Below are 15,911 nucleotides of genomic sequence, written 5' to 3' on the forward strand. Positions count from 1 at the left end.
GTAAATATGGTCCACGAACCAGTTAATTCAGAGGCAGTGGGTGCTCCTCACCATCTCCTCCAAAGCAGCCTCCTGAAAAACTACAGAAAATAAAGTCTTCTTTGCCATGCCTCAGTGGAGAAGTGCGTTGGAGGCGCTCATCCCTCTCACAGCTGTTTCCCTTGAAGGTGAAGGTGGCAGAGCAGAGGACCAGCACTGTGCCATTTCATGGGGGCTCAGAGCCTGCCTGTCCCAGCTGATCACCACTGGGGATGGTGATGACCCCTCCTCAGGACCAGGAAAGTTCTGCCTGAGGTCTGAAGCCTCTTGGGTGCCAAAGCTGACCAGCTATGGGACGAGGTGGCGCCCAGCTGTGCGCTGGCTTCTGCAGGACCAGCACCTGGAGCCCATCAAAGCAAACCCACTGAGGCATATTTAACCAAACACTTACTTTCCATTTTATTCAATAATTGCTTTAATACTAAAATGCATTAGATGCTCAAAGCAGAGAAAAGAAAATCACATTTAGGTGGAAAACAAAGTTCTCATCAGATGAAAAAATCCCAATGTGGCAGGTACACCATTTGGAAACAGAATCATAATAATTTAATAAAGCTGCTTTATCATCTTCATAAAATAGACAGAATGGTGATTCTTCTTTTTTTTTTTTTCCTTTTTCCATTTTGTTGTTTACAATGATTCAATCACTGTGAAAATGTACATAACATACATATCAGCATATACAACAATTTATTCTTCATATACTCGGCAACGGAGACACCATGACGAGACGTACCGCGCTCGGTGCCGCGGCCGCCGGGGCGGCTGCTGCTGAGAGCCCCTGCTAGGGAGGGGTGTCAGACTCTCCCCCAGCTCAGATCAGCTGGACAGAGCCACTTTGGGAGGGAGGGGTGTCTGAGCCTCTCCCCCAGCTCAGCTCAGCTGAACAGAGCCAGTGGTGATGGAGGGATGTCAGACTCTCCCCCAGCTCAGATCAGCTGAACAGAGCCAGTGGTGAGGGAGGGGTGTCAGACTCTCCCCCAGCTCAGATCAGCTGAACAGAGCCAGTGGTGAGGGAGGGGTGTCAGACTCTCCCCCAGCTCAGATCAGCTGAACAGAGCCAGTGGTGAGGGAGGGGTGTCAGACTCTCCCCCAGCTCAGATCAGCTGAACAGAGCCAGTGGTGAGGGAGGGGTGTCAGACTCTACCCCAGCTCAAATCAGCTGAACAGAGCCCCTGGTAGGGAGGGGTGTCAGACTCTCCCCCAGCTCAGATCAGCCGAACAGAGCAGAGCCACTTTGGGAGGGAGGGGTGTCTGAGCCTCTCCCCCAGCTCAGCTCAGCTGAACATCAGCTGACGCCGGCGGAGGCTCCGTCTCAGCCTCAGCAGAGCCGGCAGCGGGGGCGGCGGGGCTTCTCCCCGGCGGTACCGCAGCTCACAGGCTGGATCAGAGATTACCCAGAGCTGCAAAACAGCTGTAGCAACAAGACCATCAGTTTTCCCCAATGACAGAAAAATGTGTTTCCATTCAAAATTAGATTGGTTTTCTTCTCTCCCTCCCCCCCACCCCCCCCAAGAATAATTTCAACATATTCATCAGACAGTGTGTTCTTCACAAAAGCAACTCGTTTCCTGTTTGGAAAAATAAAAATAAAAAAAGAAAGGAATTCACTTTTGCACAAAGTGTGATCCACAGGCCACCTCCAGCTCACAACGAGCAGGGAACAGCAACAACCTCAGCAGACTGTGCTTGGGAGGGGATTTTTCCAGCCATCAGTTGTACCCCCAGCCCTCCACCATCCCTCCCAGCACAGCCCTGCAGCCTTGACGGTGGGAAAGGCCAGGGGCTCCCAAGGGAGCAGGGAAGAGCTCAGCCCCTGGCCCCCAGCCCCAAAGCTGCTCCAGATGGGGTCCTCATCATGCTCGGGGGAGAATCGTCGGTGCTTGCTGCTCTCCTGGATTAACAGGGGAGCAGAGCAAGTTTGCCTGAAGGAAACCAACAGATCCCAGCGATTTTTCCTAAACCAAATCTGAGGACAGGTTTAAGTTATTAAAAAGCACAATAATTACATCTGGAACCCTTCCAAAAAGCCTTCCTGCCCGCCTTGCAGCTCAGAACATTTTTTGCATGGCCAGTTTTGATACAAGTAGGAAAAAACCAAGAGACTGCAATTTGCCCAGGAGCCTGAACTCATCTCGAGTGACACAGAGGGACAGTGACAGGAGTACCAAAATATTCTGGAGAGGGCCAGGGCAGCAAAGCCAGGGCAGCTCTCTGGGTCTCCCCTTGGCCCCACGCAGCAAGGCCGCACCAGGGAAGGGCCCCTCGCTCACATCCCCCACTGCAGCCTGGGTCAGCCCAGAAAACTGGTGTTTAAATGATTTTCTTGGAGGCATAAGGGTTTACTGACCTCTTTAATGCCCCCTTTTAATACAGAATTATTTCACATTCTTTCTCGGCTGTGCTTTTATTCAGAGTGGCAAGGAACGTTTCCTCTGGGTAAATTAGAGAAATGTTTCTATTTTTTCTTTTTTTTTCCCTCTCTTCCTTTTCAGTTAGCATCTATTTTTCACCCGAAACACAAGGCTGGTGGTGGCAGCTCCGCAGGCAGGGGACAAAGCTTGGCAGGAATTAACGGCTGGTGCTTCTCCAGGCACCTGGGGATGGTGATGGGGCACCTGGGGGGACCCCACTCCCCACCCCACCACGGCCCATGGGGAAGCTGGGGCTCCTCCTGGCAGAGGTGTGGGTGATGATGGGGCCACATGGAGCCATTGCCCTGTGAAGCCAAGAGCACCTGACAGGCAAGGCAGCTTCTGTCTCTCAGCAAACACACGGGAGAAGTTTGCCCCCACCAAAAAAACCTCCCAGAGCTGACAAAACCAGGTAACATCACAATGAACTCAGCTTACCAGTTACAGAACACCCAGTTACTCCAACAGCCCCGAGCCAGCCCCTCTCCTCTTCGCTTGTGTTATAATAAAACACACATTTGGGGAAAAAACCAGAAATAAATGACAGCAGTAACAGTACACAGGCAGGAAACACAGTGGGAACACAAACAATATTTCCCTGAAAAATGGGGTCAGAATCCAGAAGAGGGGAGAAAACCCCCCCAGTTTGCTTTCTGGAGGGATGCAGGACATCATGTTAACGTGTGGGATGGGAGCTGAATGAGGTAGTCATCACACCAGTGAGGGAAGCATCACAAATTTCATTAGACAACTGTTTTTTGTTGATTCTTTCCCAATTCCTGGCCCTAGCAAGTGGCAGGGGGAACAGGCTGACTCTGGACCTGTCTCACACCAGCTGTGGCTTCAGGCAAGATCAATCTGCCCTGAAAAAATAAATGGCTGGAGTTTAATTTTATTTTGAGGATGATAACAACTGGAACTTGTTTTCTTGTTGTTTTTCATTTAAATAAATCAAGTAACAAATACTTTATCATGATATGTAGACCTAAAAGACTCTTTCTCTAGAAATCACTAATTTCAACTTGCTGGTACAGCAAACATTGGCAAGAGCTATATATTTTTCCTTCCATAATCGATTTTAAATTCTAGGAAACATTATTGAGGGTAGGAAAAATCTGTTCAGTGAATGGTTAATAATAATAGCAATAATAATAATAATAATAATACACTAACTGAAATCTTCCTACCTTACTCATACCTCACTGAGGAATCATCACTGCAAGAGAGCAGAGAGCTGTGGAATCCCTTCCCTCTCTCCCTTCTACAAAATGGCTATTAAAGTAGCTCAATTTTCAAATCAATTTTACATGAGTAGATTTGTACCCACACAAAAAAGTCCTTAATTATGAGAAAAAATAAAGAATCGCTTTAATTTTTTCTCCATTAAGAAGGCACATTAATTGAATTAGTAGCGTTGTTACGTATCACCTGTCTGCCCCTAAATTAACATCACTATTGCTCATTCCAAACTTATTTATGATGCAGGGATAGAAAGAAATCGGAAGGGTCTAAAATCCATGCCATGATGTCATACCACACACCCTCTTGGTGTAATCATGGCTAGGAAACGCTGACTGGGAAGTGTGTGTGTCTAATTGAGAGGTAATTTAGATCTCTTAAAATAATTCCATCTCCTTGACTTGGAAATGACTGGAGGCGAGGGATATCTAAATCTGGGAACTGGAAAAAAACCAAAATAACCAACTTCTGGAAAAAACCTTTCCATGCATTGCCTTGAAATTATGCAAAAGAAACGGGTAAGGGGAAAAGTTCAGCACAGTGCATCCAACAATTGCAATCCAGGCAGGATTTTCCCAAAAACGCCTTCCCATAAAGCCCTGACATTTTCCTGCAGGAGCCGGGGGAGGCTGCAGGCAATGGTGGGGCTGGAAGAAGCGCTTGCTCCACCGGGGCTGCAAACTGCAGGCTCTCCAAAGTTTAAGTAAGATGATTGTGAATTTTTTTTTTTATTATTCCTCTTTTTTAAGCCTGAAAGCCTTTTGCCATCACTAGACATACAGTAATTTGCAATATCAAATACAATAATAGTACAGGTAAGTATGTGACAGCAAAAGGATTCATAAATGCAGGGGTGTCCATAGCAAAACACCAACACCTTAAAAGACAAACAACCTCGTGCTGGGTGAATTTGAACAGAAACTCACCCGACTGTCACTCTGAACAGTCCCACACAAGAAACAGCCGCTACTTCGTCCAGACTACAAAACCGCCGGGGTGGTTACTAAAGATGTCCGAATAAGGAATTGGCCACTCAATTCTCTCCAGGAATGCAAATTAATCTTCATTTTGAGATACAAAAATATAGAAACTCCGAGGAGGGGGATACCGAGCGCTCCTGAGGACTGGGGGGGTCTGGCCTCTGCCCCCGCCACCCGCCGCCTCCCGGCCAAAGCCAAACACCGGCTCCTCGCTCCGGCTGCACACCCCTGCCGCCCTCGAGACACGTGGGATTGTCACATTAACGATAGCTTCATTTATAAACAATACATTTAGGGAAAGCTTTTAAATACAGCAATCTGTGAACCATTGGTAAGCGATAAAAACAATCTGCGCTGGGAGTCGTGCGGTCCCTCATCCTCATCCTCATCCTCATCCTCCTCTCGTCGAGTGCTGCTCAGAGGACGATGTCCTTTAGTCTGCGGGCGCCGGGCGAGTCCTTTTCCCGGCGCTCCTGCAGGAGCGGGTTGCCCTCCTGCCCGCTGCTCTCGCTGTCCGCGCCCCGGGGCTCTGCCTCGCTGGGCCGGGAAGGGCCACTGTTCCCAAAGGGCTCCCGCTCCCGGCTGCCGGCGCAGTGCCCGGCACCGTAGGGCGCCGCCGGCTTGCCGGACAAGGGGCTCTTCAGGTGCAGGGGCGAGGTGACGGGGCTGACGGCCTCGCAGCCGTTGCCGGCCTCGCGGACGGCGCCGCTCACCTTGGGGCTGCAGGCGGCCGAGTCCACCGTTCTTTTGCCTTTGGGGTTGGCGAGGCGCTCCTCGGCCGGGGGCTCGCTGCCCTCCTTGCCGAAGGTGGCGAAGGTCCTTTTTGCGCCGCAGTCTGCGTAAGGCTCCGCGTCCACGGCCGTGGCCTCGATGGACAGCGCGATGACGTTCCTGCCGTGCTCGGGGGACTTGGCGCGGCTGGGCACGGCGCCGCGGGGCATCCAGCACCTGTCCGAGTGGCCCAGGATGCGGCACTCCTCCCGGCAGTGGAAGCCCTCGCTCTGCTCTGCGGGGAGAAAGCACAAGGCAGGTGAACGGGGTGAACCCACCGGCCTGCCCGGGCTGGGGGGATCGCACCGAGCTGGGCACCGCGCTCTGCCCCCCTCCCAGGCAGAGGGGATCCTGCCCCAAACAGCAGGGACTGAACCTCAAACAGCCATCAAGGCTGTTTCAAGGCTCTGCAGACTGGAGTTTAATTTCCAATAGGTTGTGTGTCACCTGTCACCACCAGAACAGAAGCCTGGAGAAGGAGTGACGGCAGCAAATCCATCACAACAGGGCTGTCCGTGTGTCAAGCCCTCAGAGCCAGTAGTTCCTGGGTTTAGTGGCCAGTGTTAAAAGCCACCATGTTTTAAGCTTGGTTTGACGTGACATTTAAGCTTGACTTTTTGCAAGGAGGGGAAAGGAACAGAGGGAGGAAAGAAAAGGGGGAGGAGGGAAGGTTCTTTGTGGTCCTGCTGTATATGTGTGTTTTAACTTGTTGCTTAATCCCCACTGACCTCACACAACAGAGGCTTTATAAATCTCCAAGATTGTCCACTCCACTGAAGATTAAATGTGTCATTCCCAGTGCTGGGGCTTTATTCATACAAGAGCAATAAAGATTCCTTCTCTCGACTTGGGGCTGTCGTCCCAACACCACTTTACAGTGCTGAAATATGGACTGGTGGTTTAACCCTTCCCAAGGACCCTCCAAGACGAGGTCCAAGGGCTCCCAGGCGAATGCAAACCCTGGTGCCTGGGGCCTGCGTGCATTCCTGCACTGTCAGTCAATCCCAGAGGACTGCACAGCTTCACCTCCACATCACAGACAGACAAACCGAGGCTCGGGGAAGCAGCCAGGCTCAGCCAAGTGCAAAGCTGGAAATGAAATTCAGCAGTTTCACCATGCCCAGCCTTTGCTGAGCATCCGACCGTGGCTCCTGCCGACCACCGCAGGATCCCGGCTGCTTTTCAGCCTTGGCTTTTCCTTCATTTGATAAGAGCCTGTAATTGCAGCTGCCCTCATAAAGCACAGCCTTTCCCCACGCAAAGACGTGGCTCCTTCCTCCCATAACCCACACCCTCTGGGAGCAGCACTAAAGCTCTAATGCCATCACCCCCAGGAGCCCACGCTCGGTCGGGGCTGGGCTGATGGATGGAAGGTGCAGGCTCAGCCCGGGTTTCCTTCCCGCCCGTCTGCAAACCATTCATCCTGCTGCTCTGTACATCTGTGTGCATAACCTCCGCTCCTCAGACACATTGGTATTTCCACCACATGCGAGCACCAGGGCGGCTGATAAAAATTCTCAGCACATAACACAATGCACCAAAATATGAGCAGCTTAACACTTACAGAGAATAAACGAGTAAAAGGCAGACCTCAAAAAAAAAGAAAAAAAGGAAAAAAAACACCAAGAAAGGGGTTTTTTTTCTTAAAAAAGAGAAGAAGCCAATTAATTGAAATATATATGGGTAAAACATCAGCTTTTTCTCTACATCAGAGCAGCAGCTCAGTGATGTGGAGCACAGGGCTGGGTGGAGGGGAGGAGGTTTGGGTCTTGGCAGCTGCCTTTACAGCAGCTTGAGAGAAGGATGCCCTGAGCCCTACACACAGAACAACCAGCACAGCTCTAAAAGCCCATGATCTTATACTTTGATTCTGCTAATTTCAAGTACTTTAGCAAAATAGAAAGAAAAAAAGAAAAAATGCCCAGAAAATATTGCTGTCTCCCTATTTATCCACAGCTTAACTTCAAAAGGGTGCTACAGGCACACAAAGTTGTGTAGTCTGGCTGTGATAGCAGAGGACTTGGTGATGGCTGGAGGGGCTACAGAAATATCTTGGATTCTCATCCCGATGAGACACTGATTTATTGTGCTGTGTGACCTTGGGCGTGTTGCTGGAGCACACATCACTTCAGTCTCTCCACAAACATGAAAAGCTGGATCTGTGAGCGTGCTGGGCTGGCTGGTCCAGCACGGGAAGGCACAGGGAGCTGCTTCTCCTCACCTTCCCTGCCCACAGCACAGCTCAGCCCCGAATCCATGGGACCACCATAGCCAAGGCAAACCTCATTCCAGAGGGAGCACAGGCAGGTTTGCCTTGCCTTGACCCATCTATTCCAACTGGCACATTTTACAGCTAGAAACAACTGGAGGACTTCCCTGCAAGTAGATACTCCTCAAAGCCTAGAAAGGCACCTGAGCTTTAAGAGCAGTTCACTAAAGGGCACTGGCCTGGTGCCTCTCTGCCAGGGAGATGAAGAGTTTTGGACATTACAATGCTTGTCTAGAACCTGCAGCAGCTGAAATGCAGGGAGGAAAGGAGCTGAGAAGCATTACATTAAATTATACTGTTTCAATCTTTTGTATGAGGAAGGGAATGTTAACAAGTCTCAAAGAGGCCAGGCTGACAGGCAGAGGGTCACAAGTCACCATCATCCACAGACCTGAGACAACAGGTAGTTCCATGGCACATTCTGTCACTCTGCTTCTATGCTCAGCACACATCTCAGCTCTGAGACCATGCCCTGCAGCCAGAACCATCCTGCTCTCGGGGACAACACATGTCTAGGCTGCCCAGAGCAGACCTGACCTGGCAGCAGGCACAAGGACCAGCACAGAGCCCCCAGCAGCAGCCTCTTCAACATGGCAGAACGGGCATCTTCAGCTACCCTGCCATCCATCACTGTCTTAGCCCTCAGCTGGTATAAAATACTATTCTTACACCTCAGGCAAGGCTTGTTGATACACAGAAACACCATTCCTCTGCTGTCCCAGATCCAAAGGCAGGCACAGCAGGGTCTGAGCCCCTCCAGTGGCTGACCCCAGGGCTGATCCCTGAATCCTCTCCTGCCCCAAGCAGAGGCAGGCAGGGAGCTGCTGGGCACGCTCCTGGTGCTGCCCTTTGCAGCTCAGTGTGACTCACCCAGCTTTGATGGCACCCAGGACAGTCATTTATGGCTCATATTCACATTACTGCACCGCTCTGTCTTGTTCTTTACCACTTTAACAATCAGAAATAGAACAACAGGAAATTCTTTTACAGCCCTAGACCTGCCCTAGTCAATACAACTGTTACTGTCTGAGTGACAAAATGTTCTTGATGCATAGAGCAAAGCCCAGGTAATAACCACCAGAACCACAACATGGTGAGTGCCTGCAGCCAAAGCAGGCAGTTCCCACCCCTGTGCTCATGGCAGGGGCTGAGCAGGCTGAAACTGCTGCCTGATCAGAGCTGGACACAGGCAAAGGGAGGGGGAGCAACAGAGGGGAAAAGTTGGGTGGGTGAGACCCCCCGAGCTCTGGCACTGCCCTGTGTGAGTGTGAGCACCTTATCCTGACACACAGCCCCCAAGGGCCCCAGTGCTCCAGGCTGGCAAGGACCTGCCAGCTGGCATGGGCTGGGGAACACCATGGCCAGGGACAGACACCACCACAGCCCTGGGACAGAGACCACCACAGCCCTGGGACAGAGAACACCATGAACTGGGGACAGAGAACACCACAGCCCTGGGACAGAGAACACCATGGCCTGGGGACAGAGACCACCACAGCCCTGGGACAGAGACCACCATGAACTGGGGACAGAGAACACCATGGCCTGGGGACAGAGACCACCACAGCCCTGGGACAGAGAACACCATGGTCTGGGGACAGAGAACACCATGGCCTGGGGACAGAGACCACCATGAACAGGGGACAGAGAACACCATGGCCAGGGACAGAGAACACCATGAACTGGGGACAGAGAACACCACAGCCCTGGGACAGAGACCACCATGAACAGGGGACAGAGAACACCATGAACTGGGGACAGAGAACACCACAGCCCTGGGACAGAGACCAGCACAGCCCTGGGATGGAGACCACCATGGCCTGGGGACAGAGACCAGCACAGCCCTGGGATGGAGACCACCACGGCCCAGGGCACAACCTGGGCTGCACTTTCTAAGGAGCTGAAGACACTGCACACAGCGAGGGGATAGCTCTGCTGCTGTGTACCTGTGGGGGCACCCATGTGGCACCCAGCTGGCCCAGAGACACGCTGAGCAGCTCGCCTGAGGGCAAGTGCCCCACACGGGAGCTGCTGTACCAGAGATGTGCAGGTCCCACTGCAGCAATACCCGTGTTTCAGCCAGACTGCCCTCACCCAGCACAAATCCAGAACTTTGTTTCAGAGCACCTTAGGGCAGGGTCACTTTTAAAACATTCCCCAGGTACAAAACATCCTGGCACAAGCCTTTTCATCAAGAGGTGAGCAGTTATCCTGAAGTCAGACTTGGCAGGAAAAATGCCATTACTAAACATAGCAAATATGAAATAACATAAAATCCACAGCCACCTCTGGAATAAATACGTTCCTCAACAAGTAAAGCAAAATCCATGTTAAGCCCCAGATTTCCAATCAGAGCTCTACTTGCAACTCGGAAGACCAGCACAAAGGCAACTGCTGTGGTCTCAGGCAGGCAGCAGCTGCTCAGGACCAGCAGCTGCAGGAAGACCTGGTGGGAGAGATAAAAATCCCCCAGGCAGCCAAGACCCCCAGCACTTCTTCCCAATCCCACCGTGCAAGCTCCTGGTTGGAAGAGAGGGACAGGGGATGGATGCCCAAAAGCCAGAGCCCAGCAGGAGCTGGCAGAGGACACGTGGTGGGCACTGCAGCAGGAGCCCCAAGCCCCACAGAGCACGGGCTCTTCCCTCATCACAGGGGGATTAAGGAATGTCCATGGTGAACAAATCCTCCAGTCCCCTGTCCAACACCCAGGTACCTGTGGCACAGCAGAGCAGGTGCACGAGGTGCCCGTTCAGCTCTCAGCAACTGAATTATCTCCAGTGGAATTGCAACGCTGGCCAAAGAGACAAAGTTAAATCGTAGCAAGGTGCAAGTGCCTGGGAATGTAATATTCCTGATAAATGGCCAGATGACACGTGCTGTTGTACAATCTAAGGTGCAATTTGGGCCATGACAATAGTCCCTGGAGTTTCCATTTCCAAACAGGCCCTCCGTTCAATCCAATCCGTGTCAGAGCAGCTTTGCCGAGGTGAGTAAGTAGAGCTCGTTTGTGCCTTTGCAGGGGAGCAAGGAAGAGGAGCGGGGGAGCTGCCTGAGAATGGGAAATAAGGGGAGGGAAGGCGGGACTGAGGAATCCCAGCCTGCTGGGACATGCACGGGGCGGGGGAGCGTCGTGCTGAGCAGCCCCAGCCCAAAGCCCCCAGCCCAAAGCCCCCAGCCCTGCGGCAGCGCCGGCCACGGTGCCAGTACCTGGGCAGTGACAGTACCTGGGTACTACCCATACCTGGGCAGTGCCTGTATTGGGCAGTGCCTGTATTGGGCAGTGCCAGTGCCTGGGCGGTGCCTTTACCTGGGCATTATCCATACCTGGGCAGTACCAGTACCAGGGCAGTACCAGTACCAGGGCAGTGCCAGAACCTGGTGCCCATACTTGGGCGGTGCTGGTACCTGGGTACCACCCATACCTGAGCAGTGCCCATACCTGGGCAGTGCCAGAACCTGGCACCCGTACCTGGGCAGTGCCCATACCTGGGCAGTGCCAGAACCTGGCACCCGTACCTGGGCAGTGCCCATACCTGGGCAGTACCGCTACCAGGGCAGTACCCATACCTGGGCAGTACCCATACCTGGGCAGTGCCCATACCTGAGCAGTGCCCATACCTGAGCAGTGCCCATACCTGGGCAGTGCCCATACCTGGGCAGTACCGCTACCAGGGCAGTGCCCATACCTGGGCAGTACCCATACCTGGGCAGTGCCCATACCTGGGCAGTAGCCATACCTGGGCAATAGCCATACCTGGGCAGTGCCACAGGTCCCCTCGTGCAGGAGCCCCGCTCTGGCTCCACATTTCGGTGTTTCTTCAGCAACCGTGGGATTATACTGTAATCACGATGACACTGCTCCTGGGTACAGCAAACAGCACGATCATTAAAAAATTCATTTCAAAATCTTCCTGGAAGCTAATAAATTTTACAGCAGTTTCAATCCTTTCTCATTGCAACAAAGAAAAGCTTAGTTCCAGACAAATTAGAAGTAAATTGATTGCCTTAGGGGAATCTATTCAAATATCACTTTTCCATGTTAGAAATCTCTTCCTGAAACAAGAAGAGGAGAACCAGGGAGAGCCAGCACGGGAGCAATGTGGAAAAGCAAATCATTAAATCTCAGTTCATGAAACTGAGGGGCGGGGGGGGAATCAAACTTAAAATAAAATGCAAATGTCTCACTGGGGTGCGGGCCCAACATTTGTGACAGAATTTATGAATAATAAATATGAATAAATAGTAAACACGAAGGGATCAAACACTGTTGTGGCTGTTTACTCATGGTTAGCCATCTTTCATGGACAAAGCGCAACTGCATTATTTAACACTCTTCTTCCAGCTACTTCGGGGTTTCTTTTCAACTCCAGCACCTTCATCTTCTCAGGACCCAGCATCCTCAGCACACCAGTGGAGCCCACACCCCTGCACCCCAGCAGGAGTGGCTGTTTCTGGCTCAGGGGCAGTGATCCTCTGCATTACACTCCAGATAAAATAATAAGCTCCAGCAAAATACAAACAGTCCCCCAGCCGTGGTTCATCATTTGCTTGTAAATTAAGACTCTGCACCTCTCCCTTATCTCCTCTAATAGCATAATATCAGGAAACAAGAGGTGGGGAATAGTGTATTATATTTTTGACCTATGGGCTTCACAGAGCCTTCCTTGCCTTTCCTAGTAAGAAATCTCCAGTCAATGCAGCAATGTAATCCTGGCGTGGCTTCCCCTGCACAATGCTCAGAGGATACTAATAACCAGGAACAGTGACAAATGCTCTTTACTGCAACAAGAAGAATTTCTTTTCCTCTCTTTCACCATTATTTGGGATTTATGCACGCTAAAAATTCTGTATTTTTAATCCTGGATTGTCTGAACCTACACAGAAGGTCAACAGTGCTTGGACAAAGCACAGGAATTATTTTCATGAAACAAGGCTGTCATTTAGATGAATTTATTGAGCAATTGCTGATAAGGACCCATGGCTGCATGCAGCTCATGGGCAGTGCTTCTGGGATGGTCAGCAGAGGTGTGCAAGGGGGCTCATCCCCAGCTGCTGCAGACACAGACAGCTCCCAGGAAATGCTGAGGATTCCCACTGATTTACAGAAGCCAAGAGCTGGCCCATTCCCCTCTTGCCCTGCTCTGCACCACCATGAACAACTCCCTCTCTTCTGCAGAATTTCCCTGCTTTATGAACGAGGACTGAGGCACAGGCAGACCTGGGTGCCTGGCTAGCTGCAAGCCAGGGGGGAAGGACAGACTCGATGCAAAGGATTTCCTCTGGGGATGCTGATGCCTCTGGGGTGAGGAGCAGGCTGTGGGAAGGAGGGAGATCACCAGAAGGAGCTGGAGTGTGGGTATGCCATGCGCCACAGCAGAGTCAGACCCAGAAGGAATTATGGGCTGGAATGCAATTTAATGCTGGCTGCTCCCCTTTATCCAGGACCGCAGGCCAATCCCCACCTCATTCACAGGGAAAAATTAATTCCCTTTCAGAAGGCCGGCGGAACACACCATTTAAACTCCAATTAATCCTTTCCTTAAGTGGCCCGTGGAGCTCGTGCTGGCCCCTGAGCGGCGGGGATTCCACCTCCGAAACTCCAGCACTCATGCCTCCATCCAGGGCTCATTAGCATCCTAACAGGTCTGGGATGAGGGATCCAGCCCTGGCAGGGAGAGGAGAGCACTCTGGGCTCTGATGGACCTCCTCCATCTCAGCCATTAGTGCTCCCCCACTGACGGGCACGGCTCCCATTAATGCTGACGGCAGCTCCTGCGCCGCCTGCACGGGCGCAGAACACAACCCCTGACTTCATTACTGCAATTCAATTTCATTAGCACTGGATACAGAGGGATTGTCCTAAATACACTCTTCCTTATACTTTTTTCATGTTAATGCAACCATTTGAGTATATTATACCCTGCAGAGATGGAAACATTTCTAGTCTGTTTAAACACATTTCCCACAATTGGGAGCAAAACTTTGTCTCAGTTTATGCCTCTGACACCAGCTGCCTTCCATTTAATGGGACTTCAGTCGCTGAAACAAATTAATCCAAAGGTTACTGTTCTCTGCTATTGTCATAGACGAAGCAAATTCACATATTCTGTGAGGGTAAGGCAGGACCAGCCAGGCAGCCACATTCCAATGGCAGCAATAAATCAAATTATTACTCAGTCCTATTCAAAATCAGGCATCGGTCAGAAAATGGCAACTCAACGATCCTGATAAAAATCCAACAAAACAGAAATTACAGCTGGGGGAGATAAGAAGCAATTCCTGGATGCCTGTACTGGGCCAACTCCTGGCCCAGAGCCCGTCAGAGCACATCCCTGCCCTCTCCTCGGGGGGCTCGTGGTTCATGTCTTACTTCAACCAGCACCTCCCTCGGCCAGGACAAAACAGAACAAGCCATCCTGACCCTCCTCCCGCAGGGATGTGAAGGCCAGGGTGCCGTGGGGAGGCTGCCTGCCCCCTCCTCATGCCACCCTTCCCTGTGAGGCTTCTGGTGGCTCCACACAACAAGTGAGAAATAAAGGAGCCGAGGTTATAAACGCTGATACATAATTTACTCCTATTATCAAGATTAAACACATCTTTGCATGCTTAGCATAAAACAACTGCCTTTCCCCAGATTTCTCAAGGACATGCATATACTTCATTATTATCTAAATAATCAAAAGAGTATTTCAATAGAATATTTAACTGTCTGCCTACTGGAAACTCACAGCCTTAATCTAACACTGATCCTCTGTTGTCCTTCATGTAAATATTGTTGGGATGTCAGCCAAAGCCTAGGGAAGTGAGCTTCATCTTGGTGGATGGGAATCTCTCGTGTCAGATACAGTCAGCCTGACTAATGAGACCTACAGCTTGCCAAAACCTACAGCCTCGCTGTCTGTTCCAGCCATTGAACGCGCTCAGAAACCCAGTGGCACCAGCCCAGCAGTCTACAGATCCCAATCAGCTATCAATAGCTTAAGTGTAAGTGATTGTGTATGAAGTACGAGCCAAATGTGTTTCCTTTTTCAGTTTTAGGACCTTCAGTATTGTTATTGCACCAGTAATGCTTGCACGGAATTAATCATAGACGTACCCACAAGGCAAAACATTATGAGAAGCTCTTTGTACTTTCTAAAAGTGTGCAGCTCTGAAGAGTGGAGGGAGTTGGAAGGCTTCCCAGCACAATGGGGCGTTCCCCATCATCAAGGGAGAGCTGGGGAATTTTAGGCCTTTTCTTAAAAAACTGAAATGTTGGTTGCTGGCCATCTCTCATCACAACATTGACCTCTCATGCCTCCACCCTGGAGCTCAGCATTATCCCCTCCCTGGTGCTCTACTCTAAGTCTCTTTCAGATGAACACAGGGGTTTTTCCATGCTGGTGGATCTTTACTCTGAAGCACAGGGATGGACCACAATGAGATGTCTGCCTAGGGGGGTGGGTGCACCAGAAAATCCCACAGGGTCTGGGACAGGTCTGCAAAAGCTGCTCTACACTGTCCAGCCTGACCCAGCACCTGACTCACAGGGACCCTCCTGTTCTCTCTGCACGGCCAGGGAGCTACAGAGAGGGCTCAAAGCAGGCTCCAGCTCCACACCAACCAGGGACAACAGCAATGCCAGGGAAATGCCAGCTGTGGGTTACACTGCCCCGGGGCCAACAGAAGACATGACAGAATTGCCAAAGTCTGAGAATCTGATCCATTTAATTAGATGAAGCTTTGTTCTGGCAATTAAGTTTACCTTCATTAATCCAAAGGGCAGATAAACATGCATGTAAAACTACTATAAGGTCAACAGTTAAATCTAAAACCTCATTATAAGCATGGGGAAATGTCTTTACCTGTGAGTCACTGACAAGCTCAATTCCAGCAATCCAGCTGGGGTCTCATCCTGTCCCACCCCATCCTGTTCTGTTGGCCCCACAACCACGGGGGTGAGATGGAGAACAAGCCCTGGAGTGTGTCTGGGGTTGTCAACTGCAGAGCCACAGGGAGACTGCTGAACAACAGGAATGGAAAATAACTGTATTTCCATGACTTGCACAAGCACTGCAAGGAAAGCCCTCAGCTCCACAGCTCCAGCCCTCCCAGACAAGCTGCTGCCAACCCAGGGGCACCTGGGCAGTGATTCTGAGTCCCACCTGGGGGCTGCACACCACACAGGGGTCATCCCACACAGCCCTTGCTGTGGCTCCA

The 15,911-nt window shown here is 51.1% G+C and overlaps 1 protein-coding gene across 2 annotated transcripts in view; it reads right to left on the reverse strand.

The window, feature by feature from the left end:
• Window positions 1–413: 413 nt before the first annotated feature.
• The window catches only part of PCDH19 (protocadherin 19), a 60,465-nt gene continuing 44,967 nt past the window's right edge, over window positions 414–15,911 (reverse strand). For both annotated transcript variants that reach the window (XM_059859033.1, XM_059859032.1), the window contains exon 5: window positions 414–5,678. In XM_059859033.1, the coding sequence (XP_059715016.1) occupies window positions 5,089–5,678 (590 nt within the window). In that variant the 3' untranslated portion in view covers window positions 414–5,088. The remainder of the gene's footprint in view (window positions 5,679–15,911) is intronic.

This window comes from Haemorhous mexicanus, chromosome 14 (genome assembly GCF_027477595.1).
Source record: "Haemorhous mexicanus isolate bHaeMex1 chromosome 14, bHaeMex1.pri, whole genome shotgun sequence".
NCBI lineage: Eukaryota > Metazoa > Chordata > Aves > Passeriformes > Fringillidae > Haemorhous > Haemorhous mexicanus.